Raw genomic sequence first — 13,182 nt, forward strand, 5'->3', positions numbered from 1 at the left:
TAATTAGGTACATGACACATAACCTAAATAATCCTAAAAACAAAACCTAAATAATTAGACACTAAATCCAGGATTATAATCCTAAAAGGGAAAAAAAAAAAAAAAAAACATGACTCCCAGTTGCAATCCCAATTTTTTTAGTAATTATATGATCTCTAAAGGCACTTTCATTAAAGTTAAAGAGGAGCACAGTGCACATGAAAACCCTTAAACACAGCTTTAACAGGATACCAGACACCTAGAGATAAATCCGCGCATTTCTATCTTTTTGGAACACTCACATTCTATGTCAAGAGCCAGACCTGACATCAGGTCACTTTTGAATTAGATCTTAAACTTGCCATTATTCTTATTTTCCCCCTTAGAGAGTACTTACTAATTCTGTGATTGCACAGACTGAGCATCCCTAGTCTAAAAATCCAAAATGGGAAATTCTACAGAATCTGAAACTTTCTGAGCAACCACATGATGCCATCAGTAGAAAATTCCATATTTGAAATTAAAATGGGTCAAAACACAGGCACACTAAAAGTCTCCATGCTATGTGTATATGGTGATACACATAGCATAGCAGGGATCTTCAAAAGTTCATGGGAAATTTGTATAATGGATAAAACTAAGTACTAATTTAAAAATTTTGCAACAAAATAAGCTTATCTTAAAGTACTCTCATTTAGGAAAGATAAATTAACTTTGTGTTTAGAATTGGGTGTCATCCAGGATATTATTTATAAACACATTTTTTAAAACCTGAAAAGATCCAAAAACCAAAATACTTCTGGTCCCAAGAATTTCAGATCATGGATTTCAATTCATTATCCCATAGTCCATTGGTAAAATATTGGTTTCTACTCTTCATACTGGAGTTATTAGACATATTTTATTGATTACAGAAAGAGACTGATGTGGTAATTACTATTTTGTAAGCTAGATTTTCCATTTTGTAGTTTGTGGGTATTTTTTATGACATTAAGATTTTTTGTGTGCTACAGCATAATTTTTAGGTATTGCCTAGTATTTAATTCTATGGGCCTACCATAATTTATTTAAGTGATCCCTTATTGCTTAATACTTACATTAGTTCCTATTTTCATTATTATTACAAGTTATCCTATAATTAACTTTCTCACATTTAAAGTCTGGGAAACGTTTCCTAGTCATTTTCATAGAAAGTCCTATCATTAGAAACACTGGACATGGAGAGGCCTGCTATTCTACACTTAACTGACCACTACTTTGAGTGTTGAAATGACACCTTCATAATATATAATACTGTCTGCACAGCCTAGTCCCTCAGACACTGGTACGCACAAGAAGACAAGACTCATTCCACTTGGTATCTTTTTGTACTGCTAGTAGGATTCAAAGCTAATAGAAATGATGATAAGTAAGCAACCCTGCTGTACAATAGACTCCTCCAACTCAGCAAGATTAGCATTTTAGATCAAATAATTCTTTCCTGTGGGGGCTACACTGTGCATGGTAGAACACTGGGCAGGATCCCTGGTCTGTGCCCACTATGTACCACTACACCTAGACCCCTAGCTGAGACAATCGAAAATGTCTATTGCCAAATATTCCCTGCAGGCCAAAGTGATCCCTGTTGGGGACCACTGCTGTTGGGATAACTGGTGTCTACTGAGTGCTTGGCATATTCAAGGGACTCTCAAATGTGTTGTATTTCTTAACTAATTTAACTCTTTAATAACTTTGTGTTTAGAATTGGGTTCCATCCCCAGGATATTATTTAAAAACAATTTTTTGTATTATTAGTATTATTATATTGTCTCTACTTGACTGATGAGAAATGTATTATTAGTATTATCTCTGCTTAACTGATGAGAAACCAAGGCTGCGGAGCTTTGGCTGTGCCGTTGAAGGTCATAGTCAGAAGGCTACAGCTGAAGATTCAAAGTGAAATCATCCCACTGGAGAACTTCTGGTGATCCTTCCCTGATATCAGTGCACCCCTGAGACGAGGGAGCAGCAACGCCATATCTGAACCTCAGACGCCCTTACGCTGGACCAAGGATTCAGATATTTTCTAAGATATCCCTGAGACATGGCTCCCAGCTATACTATCACGGCTATAATTCCCCCTCTGCAGACATTAAATATAAAGAAAAAGGCACAGATCTATTCCAGGATGAAATGGGGTCATTCCCAAAATTGTTACCTTAGTGTAAATCAAATTGGGCAGCAGCGGGGATGGGGGGTGTTCATTCACCTATATTTGGCCCATATTTAGTTGAGAGCAAAACACACATGCACACACAAATAAGATGCATTCAGTCTATCATGACAGAACATACTTTCCAAAAGTTCCATCAGTCTTTAACTGTGACGTAGAAATAAGTCCTTCCCCTTCAAATTTCAAATCCTGCATGAAAGAAAATAGAGGTAAGATAAAATTGGTGCAAAACACGTTTGCAACATTTGTGTAAAAACTTTTTTCTAAGACCAAGATATACTGATACAAAAATGTTAAGTTTTTCATAGATAAATAAGACCTGGGGATTATGCCTTTGGCAGCCATCATATTATGGTGCCCAACTTTCCTCACTTGATTAGTTCCTTGTTGACCAAGAAGGTGGAGTAGAAAGTAAACCATATAACAAAAGGAAGGGAAGAAACACATTGAGAATACCAGCAGGCTTTCTTTGTCTCTTCCAATTTTGCTCTCTTACCCTTCCTTCAACCCCACTATAGACAGGTGCAGACATCCCACACAACGGTGTGGTTTTAGAACATGGGCATGGAAATAACACAAGATGTGGAGAATGCTAGTCATATTATTATTTATCATCCAGTCCAGGACAGTAGGAGAATAAAAGAAAACAATAAAAATAAACCAGGGCTATCATATGCAAACTAAGTTATAGAAACTTTGTTAATACTATAAATAATACCCTTGCAAATGTTTTGAAAGGATCCCATACAAGCAAATATCAACATATTTAGTTAAGGTGAATGGTAGAGAGAGAGGAATAGTGACAAGGAGCTCAAGATGAAAGCTGTAGTTTTTAATGTCTACTATATGCTTGTGGTCACACAGATCAACTCTGCTAATGTACACAGGCACTACACACATAAAGAGATTTATAGCAAGGAGCTGGGATCATAGGTCCTTAGTAGTTGTGAATTTCAGACAAGCAAATATTGCATGTTTGATGAAGAACCAAACATATTCTGAATCTTCTTTTTCATGGAGGTAGCACATCTTTTTAGCTAAGTAGTTTTCTCAGCCTTCTTTCTGCTAGTACCTTCTGAAGTTCCAAAGACTCCTCATCATTTTGTTCTCTGTTCCATTCAGGTCGAACAGGTGATTTTCCTGCTTGTACAGAGGGGCTTTAAGAAGTTCATGGGAAAAAGGGAAGTAAAAAACAAAGTACAAAAACCAAAAACCTTTATTTCTCAACATCAGTCCCAACAAGACACTTTCATAAGCAATACCATTAGGTCCATCCTTACAGAATGGACAGTCCTGGGAATTTAACCAAATCAATGCAGTCTTTTTTACATTATTAACTAAAGAAAATGATGCCCTTTCAAAATTATTTTTCAATGTTAGGAAACAAAAATGCCAGAATAAACCAAAGAAGGATTGAAGGATGGATGCCTAATGATTTCCTCCAGAAGTGCTCTCAAAATTTGCCTTGTTCAAGGAGAGGAATGAGCAAGAGGTTGTCACGCTGGAGAAGGACTCTCTGATGAAGGTTTCTTGGACATGTTTTCCACTAAAGTTTTGGTTAACTTTATCAGACACCTCTGCTAATAAGCAGATGATATCTCTTGGGTCTTCTGAGAAGTCTACAAGCAAAAATGTACTTTGTTCTTGGTTGTTCATTTTGCATGAACTGGACCACTTCCAACTCTTAGTAGGCATTGCTCTGGTTGTCCCTTGTCTCCAGGATCATGCCGGCAAGACCACCATTTATCTCCTGTTACAATTCTTAAAAGAAATGGGGCAGGATCTTTGATTCCACTTGTTTGAAATGTTCTTTGAAAACTGTTGTCTGTCTGCAGCTGATTTGGCTGCAACAGTTTTGGCAACCATCAATCAGAAAGATTGCTCCACTTTAATCTTTTATTTGGGATTGTGTAAGATTTTTATGTTGTTGGCTATTGTTTCTGCTATTAATTACCAGTTTTCTTCAATTAGCACTTTAATAAGATTAACTTTTTCCTCATCAATTGACGTGGATGGTCTGCCACTGAGGTTTCATCTTCAACTTTCCCTTACCCATTCTTAAAACAAGTTACACTTTTCCAAACTACTGATTTCTTTGGGGAATTGTCACATAAAGCATCGATGATTTCACCATTCTTCTACCCAAAATTTACTATAAATCTGATGTTTGTTCTTGCTTCAATTTTATCTGAATTTATGTTGCTTGGGTAGGGACTCTGTTCAAATTAATATCTTATCCTTCTTAATGCTTCAAACTAAACTCTTCAGACATATTACAACAAATTTGTTGAACTTTATTTTGGTGTGAAATAGTTTTGAAAGTTATATATCATTATTTCATAATACATATTATCTATAAACTTTTTGAGACCCTTTATATAATTCATTTAAAACTTCATAATTTTTCTGTGAATCTTATTGGTGACCCCGTCACTAGATAAAGAGTTAAATCCACAAGGGTCTTCCAAATAAGACCATCTCTACCTTGGATTTGCACTGACAGAATGAGGGGCTATCACCCTAGAAATGTTATTGTTTTGTTGAGAGTAACTGTGACACACCCGTAATCTTTCCAGCATCTTTTGTCTGAGTGAATAGTATTCTGAGGATCCACTCTTGATTATTCTGCTATATTAACAGAAGTTTTGACACCTTTTGCTTCATCTTTGAACCATGTTTTTCTGGCACTGGACCTTTTCTAAGAAGCTATTTTTCATTTTAGCATTGTTTGCTATATTGGGAGACTAAAATTTTCCAAAGCCATCATGTCATCACTTATTTGGTTAGTAGTCCTTCCTATAGTTTATTTTTCACATTTTATAGTAAACAGCAAGAAGAAACCAGGTAACATTTAAAATCCTCTGGTTGGGAATCTTCTTAGTTCAATTATCTAGTTCATTATGTATGTTGTCTACTTTCCACATAATTGCAGGCAATGGCATGCCTAAACTCTCTGACATTCCATCATGAAACTTTCTCTTCCTCCGTTTTCCAATTGGATTATCCTCACTTTCCTACCTGCCCTTACCCCATGGTTTCAAAGACCATGAGATCTGTGGTCATATCTTCTTCAAGGTACTTTAAGCCTTCACTAACACTCTTCTCAAAGTATTGTGAGTTTCAATGTCACTCTCATATTTGGGGTGCTGTTACAGCAACCTCCACTTTTAAGCTCCCAAATCTGTTGTATACTCAGCCACTCCCCCATGGGAGATAATTTTCAAGACCACTAGTGGATGTCCACAATTTAGGTTAGTAATGGGCCGGCGCCGCGGCTCACTAGGCTAATCCTCCGCCTTGCGGCGCCGGCACACCGGGTTCTAGTCCCGGTCGGGGCACCGGATTCTGTCCCGGTTGCCCCTCTTCCAGGCCAGCTCTCTGCGTGGCCAGGGAGTGCAGTGGAGGATGGCCCAAGTCCTTGGGCCCTGCACCCCATGGGAGACCAGGAGAAGCACCTGGCTCCTGCCATCGGATCAGCGCGATGCGCAGGTCCCAGCGCGCCTACCGCGGCGGCCATTGGAGGGTGAACCAACAGCAAAGGAAGACCTTTCTCTCTGTCTCTCTCTCTCACTATCCACTCTGCCTGTCAAAAAAAAAAAAAAATTTAGGATAGTAATGAATCCTATATGTTCTAGGATTTTTTTTTTTTTAGTTTTTAAGCATTTATTTTATTTATTTGAAAATCAGAGTTACAGAGAAAGTTGAAAGATGAGTGTGACTTCAGTATAGGCACCAGGAGAGAATACTGGGATATGGGTTTGAAACCATTAACACAAGCCAGATCTTGCTGGACTCACAGAGGATGATGGTGAATCTACATGCTATATCCACTTGAGAAGCCAGTGGACTTTTAAGCAAAAAAGGATATTAGCTGATTTGTGCATGGTCAGAAATGAAATTTTGAAAATATTAAATAGAGGTTTGTTTATTCTCCTCTCCTATAAATCATTTTTCTCAGCAAAATTCAACTACTGTTGCCTCATATAATTGGAGCGAGGAAACAGCCCCTCAATACGGAGAACATCAAGAAGAAGGTGTCACAGCCAGACAGCAAGAGGAATACAGAAGCTTTCCCTTGGCTCTCGGTGGATTTTGAGCTGCAGAATGAGGTAAAATAAAGGAATCAGGCATTAAAATGGATATCTGTTATGGTTTCTTCCCCTCCAAAACAGAAAATTTTTTGGGATTTGTAGAAGGAATGAGAAATTGTTTGATGAGAAATCCAAGAACAGAGAGGCTATACTGGCTTTCAGTTTAAACCTCTGACAAGAAGTCATGGTGGATAGTTCCCAGGTGGGTGTGATGCTACCAAATTTGAACTTGACACACGTTATATTGTCATTAACCACAGAGAGAGCCCACATTTAGTGCCATATAGAAGGGGGGAGGTGTTCCTGAAACACATACATTCTCAAAGTAAGATTATTTGAGGAGGGATATTTATTTACAAAGGTGTAGTACAAAATTATCCATTAGAGACTATATTATAAGGGCTGTTTCCACCTATAGGCTTGAAGAGATAGAGACAGAGTGGGCACCAGTTCTGGCACCAGACAAACTCACATAGAGTCACCCATCTTGAGTACAACAGTGATGCTAGGTGGAGTGATAAAGCAGCTCCGGGGAGCCTTGATTCCCATGGAGGAGGAATTTTCCTAAAAACCCTCTCCCTTCCCTCCTATGACTGGCCAAAACATCCCATCAGAAGCCACCTGAAAGTAAAAAGCACAAGAACCATAATGATGGGACTTCAGAATTTAGCTTCCTGTGGCAGACCACAGAGGAGAAGGGTGCAGATAGACTCTGGGAGAGAAGAAGAAACACAGTGGACACAATTTCCACAAACTCACTTAGTTGCAATGGGATCAAAAGCAAACCAGAAACCTCTACCTTTGATGCAGAAGTAAATACATTCAGAACTCATCAATTAGCGAGCTGGTAAACTTACCCAGGAGGAACTGGCACATAGAATATAAGTAGTAGGGTTAGTCTCTTCACTGAGCTATAAAGTTTTGCTGATGTACTAGATGGGAGAAGTCAGGGAAAATAATCAAAGATGAATTTTGGTATCTGGCTTAAGTAAATTGCTGGACTGTGGTGCCACTTACTGAGATGGAAATGACATGGTAAGTAACGAACGGGGTTTTGAGGAGCAAAATTTAAGCTTTCATATTAGATACATTCAATTTGTGAAATGTTTAGAGATTTTCAAATAGCAGTGATAAGAGTGAGATACATAGGTCCAACAGTAAGAGAAAAGATCAGAGGCTCTGGCTGTCACTATCAGTAAGATGGAATTAGAAGGTGGGAATTGTGGAAGTCATACTGTGAGACACTTCTATACAATTTTGTTTGAATTAGATCATTTGTTTCATTGTATAAGTTGTATCATTTAATCTTCAAAACAGCCTAGTGATATATGCACTGCAATGCCATATTTATTTCAGAAATGGGTAAATTAAGGCTTAAAGACCTTGAAGCATTTTATCAAGGTTAGTGTATACAGTGGAGCCTGTGATCCCTTGGAAATGAATGGAAAGAGCTAGACATTATAACTCTGTTAAATGCTATGCTATTTCCCTTTGCACCAATCAGTATCCCTAAAGGAATCAAAGACTTCAAGCACTGTTCACACTGAGAATCAACTTTCTCATATAGAGCCAACTATTTTCAAATCCTTTCAAGTATTTGAGCAGCATTTATTATTTATAAGAAGTGAATAAATTAAAATTTATCTCTTCACTAGAGACTTTTTACAAACTTTAATATGCAACAATTATTTCATGCAACTTTCATCATAGTTCTTCTTTTACATGAAAATAGCTCTTCCTTTGTACAACAATTTATTCTGGAATATTTTGCAACATAGACTTTCCACCATATCCTATTAATCTAAATAAGTAGTAGTTTGCTATGATGGGGGAATATTCAGGGATCTATTTAGTAAAAATTATCAGTAAACATTATTAGTGAACCAGAAATTAAGATGGTGATCTTATTATTTATGTAGAATCCAAATAAAATTCAAAAGTATCACTAGTTATCATATAAAAATTTAAATATTGATTTTCCCAAAATTATCTCTTTAGCTTTTTTTAGCCTGGATCACCTTTTCCAACAGCAATATGAAAAAATGTTACAAGGCAGGCAAGATCATTTTAGTCATTGTTCTTCAAGGAAAGACAAGGATGGGTGTTTAGCCTAGTGGTTGAGACACTAAAGGTCTATATATCACAGTCCCTGAGTCTGGAATTTGACTCCAGCTTCCTGCTAACCCAGAACCTGGGATGCAGCAATGATATCCTAGATAATCATAATTCTGCCACTTGAACTGAATTTCCAACTTTTAGTTTCAGCTCCAACCTAGTCCCGGACATCATTCTGGACATTTGGACATCTCTCCTCTCCTCTCCTCTCCTCTCCCCTCCTCTCCTCTCCCCTCCTCTCCTCTTCTCTCCCTTCTCCTCCCCTCCCCCCCACTCTTCTCTCCTCTCCCTCCTTATCTCTCTATATATCTTTATCTCGATCTCAATCTTGATCTCTATTTCTGCCTCTCATATAAATTTTAGAAACATGGAATAATTCCTCTAAATAGCCATAGATTTTCATAAATATCTGCAGATCCTTCAGCTGTCTTTTGATAGATAGTAAAAGTCACCAAAGAGCAAATTTGTTCCACACAACTGGATAGATGTGTATTTTTCATTTTACTGACTGTTGAATATTTTATGTGGATGCTGATATTCAAACTCATGTTCTTTCCTGTGGTAATGCTACTATAAGGAGAAGAAGAAATGGAGACCATCATTCAATTCCAGTTGATAGTGGTTGAACACTCCAATGGACAAACCACTAACATCATATGCATCAATCCATAAATCTTTCCATTATTCATTTTAGGTAGATACAATTATTATCATCATTTTACAAGTAAGGAAACTGAGCAACATGTAGGTGAGGTTGAGCTAAGGTAGCTGATTTCCACAGCACCTGCTCCTAACCCTAGTTGCGAATTGTGAGTTTCGTATTCTATGATTATATTTTAAATGATTTGAAACAACTCTAATAAAAAACAATGATTCATAGGTAAACAAACAGAAAAATATTTCTGTACTGCAACTATATGTTTAGAAATAATAACAACCTACTACAGAAAATCATCTCTACCCTGGAATTCTATGTACCGAATCTATAAAACGTCAGTAAATAGCAATGCTGAAATTAGCTTTGAATTCAATGACAATTATTCAAATTTCTTCTTTTTAAGTTTTTCTTTATTTATTTGAGAGGCAGACAGACTGACAGAGTGGTCCCATTTGCTGGGTTACTTCTCAAAAGCCCACATGATAGAAATGGGCCAGGAACAAACCCAGGAGCCAGGAACAACGTCCACATCTAGCATGGATGGGACAGGCACTCAACTGCTTGAGACTATCAACGTTTCCAGAGTCTGCGTTAGCAGGCAGCTGGAATCAGCAGCCAGGCCTGAGTGTGCAATTCAGGCACTCTGATATGAAACACAAGCACCTGAACTGGAGTCTTAAACGCTAGGCCAAATGCCTTGCCCCGATTTTCTCCTAAAAACTAAAAAATTACATGACTTTTGCACCAAAAATATAAGAAATGTACTTCAGTATATTTTGCTTGAAAATCGTTGATATTCTACATGTTTTGTAGAATTTCTGTCTTTGTGTCCAGCGTTGTGGTACAGCAGGTAAAGCCACCACCTGTAACACCAGCATCCCATGTGGGTGCCCCTTTGTGTATGGTTGCTCCACTTCTGATCCAGCGCCCTACTAATGTGCCTAGAAAAGCGGCAGAGGATGGTCCAAGTACTTTGGCCCCTGTACCCACTTGGGAGACCTAGAAGGAGCTCCTGGCTCCTGACTTCAGATTGGCCCAGCCCCAGTTATTGTGGCCATTTGGGGAATGAACCAGCAAACAGAAGAACTCTCTCTGTCTCTGTCTCTATCTCTCCTTTTCTCTCTCTGAAACTCTGCTTTTCAAATAAATGAATATTATCAGAAAAAGAAGCACTCTGTTTAATTACAGAACCATTTGCATTTGTTCTCAGTTTTACCAATATATATATATATATATATATATATATATAAGTCCACAGCTACAAACAACTTTGATAACTTATTGGCCTTGTTTATATCAAGAATATGCACATGTGATATTATCAATAATTCTACCATGATGTTTACAAATATAAATACATTGATGAAAGAAAAGTCCGATGCGTGAAATAAAAGCAAGAATAGAACTATCTTTTGAAGGGTACAACTTATTAAATAATTCACTTTAAATATAGCACCTGTAATATATGATTAACAGTCATAAACTGGTTTATACTGAAGAATTAACCTGACAGGCATCAAGCTAAAAAACATTATGCATTAATGTCTTGACAAACCTCAAAGATCTTAATTCTTACCTGATAAAGAGAAGCATGTTTAACCAAGTCTATAAAAATTTTGGTGCTTTAAACCTGAAGTTAAAATACTGGAAACTTTATATTCTCTTCCTTAAAAACCACAAGGAGCAAAATCATTATATTCAATGAAGAAAACTCCCCAAATCCTCTCCTCACATGTAGATAATCCATGAGGAGCTTGAATTCAGTGATAGGAAGTAACTTCCACCTACTGTCTACAGTGTTGTTTTGCCCTTTTAAGAAATGTGCTACTCTAAACCATAGACAGCATCACAGTCTCCAGAGGAAACAAAATGAAGAACTCTGTGGTATCCAAATGTAAAAGTGGAGCACTTGCTTCAGTTTTCATTGAGCAACGATGAAAGCTGCCTCTACTTTGACTTTTCATGGAATACTACCTTATCCTCAAAATTAGTGGAAGTCATATCCCAGTCCCTAGAAGAATGGATTTTCTATTAGTCTGTAAGAGAATATTAAAAGGAAGACACAAGTATGTGTCATGATACAAAAAAACTGTAAAATCAAAAAAGGAACAAATTATCTGGGATGGTATATAATAGGAATAGACATAAAAATAATGAGTACATCACTTTAAAAATTCATGGTGGTTTTCATTTCTGAGGGGCTCCATGAATTGACTTAATTTTAAGCTATTTTTAACAACTGCTTTATTGAAATATATGGAGCAGAGAGGAAAGAATATTTCTGATATTAAAAACAAAATCTTGCTTATTGAGAGAAAAATGTCTACTGATGACCTAATGCCATTAAAGCTGTTTCTATACACAATATCTTTTCGGTAGAAATTCCATTTCAGGGTAAGTAAAATAAAATATTAAAAAGTGAATAATTGATAGGACAACTTTGTCTTCAGAACCCCAGTGGCACATCTGACCATGTCAATATGTCAAGCTTCTGATGGAATATAGGATCAGAGGCATGGGTCCTGCTTTGTGCAAACACATAGAAATGGACATTTTCTCTAGAATTTAAGTATAAATCAGATAGTAGGTAAAATTATTATGAATGTTATCAACTCTGATTATGTTCTTTTGGCTACATTTTGACACAAGATGATGTATTTATTTTTTAACACTCCCGACATGCTTCATACAAATGTTGACACAACCACTCCTGCACCCCTACCTCTTAGGCATGTCCACGGAGGTGTCCAATATTTTCTTATTAACTAACAGCCATCTGAAAAAAACCCTGAGCAGGAACCAGCAACCAGACTGACTTCCTTAGCAGGACACGACCAGAATTACTGAGGGAGATTGGGACCACATGAAGAAGTTCAAATGTTTTATTTCTTACTTTTCAGATGTATTTATCTGTATGAGAGGCAGAGTTAGAGAGAGAGGGAGAAGCAGAGAGAGAGGTCTTCCATCCACTGGTTCACTCCCCAAATGGCTGCAATGGCTGGGTTCCCACATGGGCACAGGGGCCCAAGCACCTGGCCTTCTTCCACTGCTTTCCCACGCCGTTAATGGGGAACTGGATCAGAAGCAGAGCAGCTGGGTCTCAAACTGGTGCCAATGAGATGCCAGTGCCAAAGGTAGAGACTTAACCTGCTACACCACAGTGTAAGCCCCTATTTCATGCATTTCATGGGTACCGTTTTAAGAAGATAACCATATTTCCCTCCCTCCATCCTCCCTCCTTCAATCCCTCTCCTTTCTTCTTTTTTGTCTTTTTTCTTTAATTGTTGCAAGGACATAATTTTAATCCATTCTATAATCACAGGATTAATTCACCAATCATAATATTCAATAAGTAAAAAGTAGGAAGAGCACAGGAGTATAAACAAGGACTAAAAACAACAATCATAGCACAAGATATCTTTCATTTCTATACATTTTTTGTGTTCTATATTAACTGCCACATGTCAGAGAAAACATGATATTTGTCTTTTGGGGACTGTCTTATTTCACTAAGTATAATGGTTTCCAATTGTATCCATTTTGTTGCAAAAGACAGGATTTCATTCTTTTTATGGTTGAGTAGTATTCCATAGTGTATATGTACCTGAGAAACTTTTAAAATATCTAAAAATGAACTTGAGCTTGTCAGAGTGGAATGTTGGATCAAGGAGTCCCAAACAATATTAACTCATGCTTATTGCTCTGAAGTTGAGCATCCCTACTCCCTGGGGTGATTCTTCTTTGCATATTTCTCTAAGGTAATCTTCTTACATTAACACTTCTGAGTTGACTCAAGCAAGGAAAATTTCAGCTGGAGAACCTATTAGTATACTTAGAACATTACTTAAAATACGAATTTTAAGAAGGAAGAATTAAACACTAGAGTCTCTGTTGTGTGGTTTCCAACTGAACTTTTTTTAACAGATGCCACTTTCTTGCAAAAGAAATGGAAAAATAAACAAACAGAAAACAATTGTCCCTGTGGTCACAGTAATACTTTAAAAGTTCTTCACCACCTTAGAAGATTTGTTAGATTTGTAAACCCACCCTGAACAGTAACATGGGATGGAATCATAGCTAATTTCTTTACCTAAACTAGAAAAATTGTGTAAAACATTCAATGTTTT

At 37.2% G+C, this 13,182-nt stretch overlaps 1 protein-coding gene across 1 annotated transcript in view; it reads right to left on the reverse strand.

Annotated features, from left to right (window-relative positions):
- LOC133756402 (uncharacterized) overlaps window positions 1-13,182 on the reverse strand; it is a 304,699-nt gene that overhangs the window by 225,043 nt on the left and 66,474 nt on the right. Inside the window, exons 7-8 of the mRNA XM_062187100.1 lie at window positions 3,264-3,331; window positions 2,313-2,380 (exon numbers count right to left, since the gene is read on the reverse strand). Of these exons, the coding sequence (XP_062043084.1) occupies window positions 2,313-2,380; window positions 3,264-3,331 (136 nt within the window). The remainder of the gene's footprint in view (window positions 1-2,312; window positions 2,381-3,263; window positions 3,332-13,182) is intronic.

The sequence above is a fragment of the Lepus europaeus genome, chromosome 3 (genome assembly GCF_033115175.1).
Source record: "Lepus europaeus isolate LE1 chromosome 3, mLepTim1.pri, whole genome shotgun sequence".
NCBI classification, from domain to species: domain Eukaryota; kingdom Metazoa; phylum Chordata; class Mammalia; order Lagomorpha; family Leporidae; genus Lepus; species Lepus europaeus.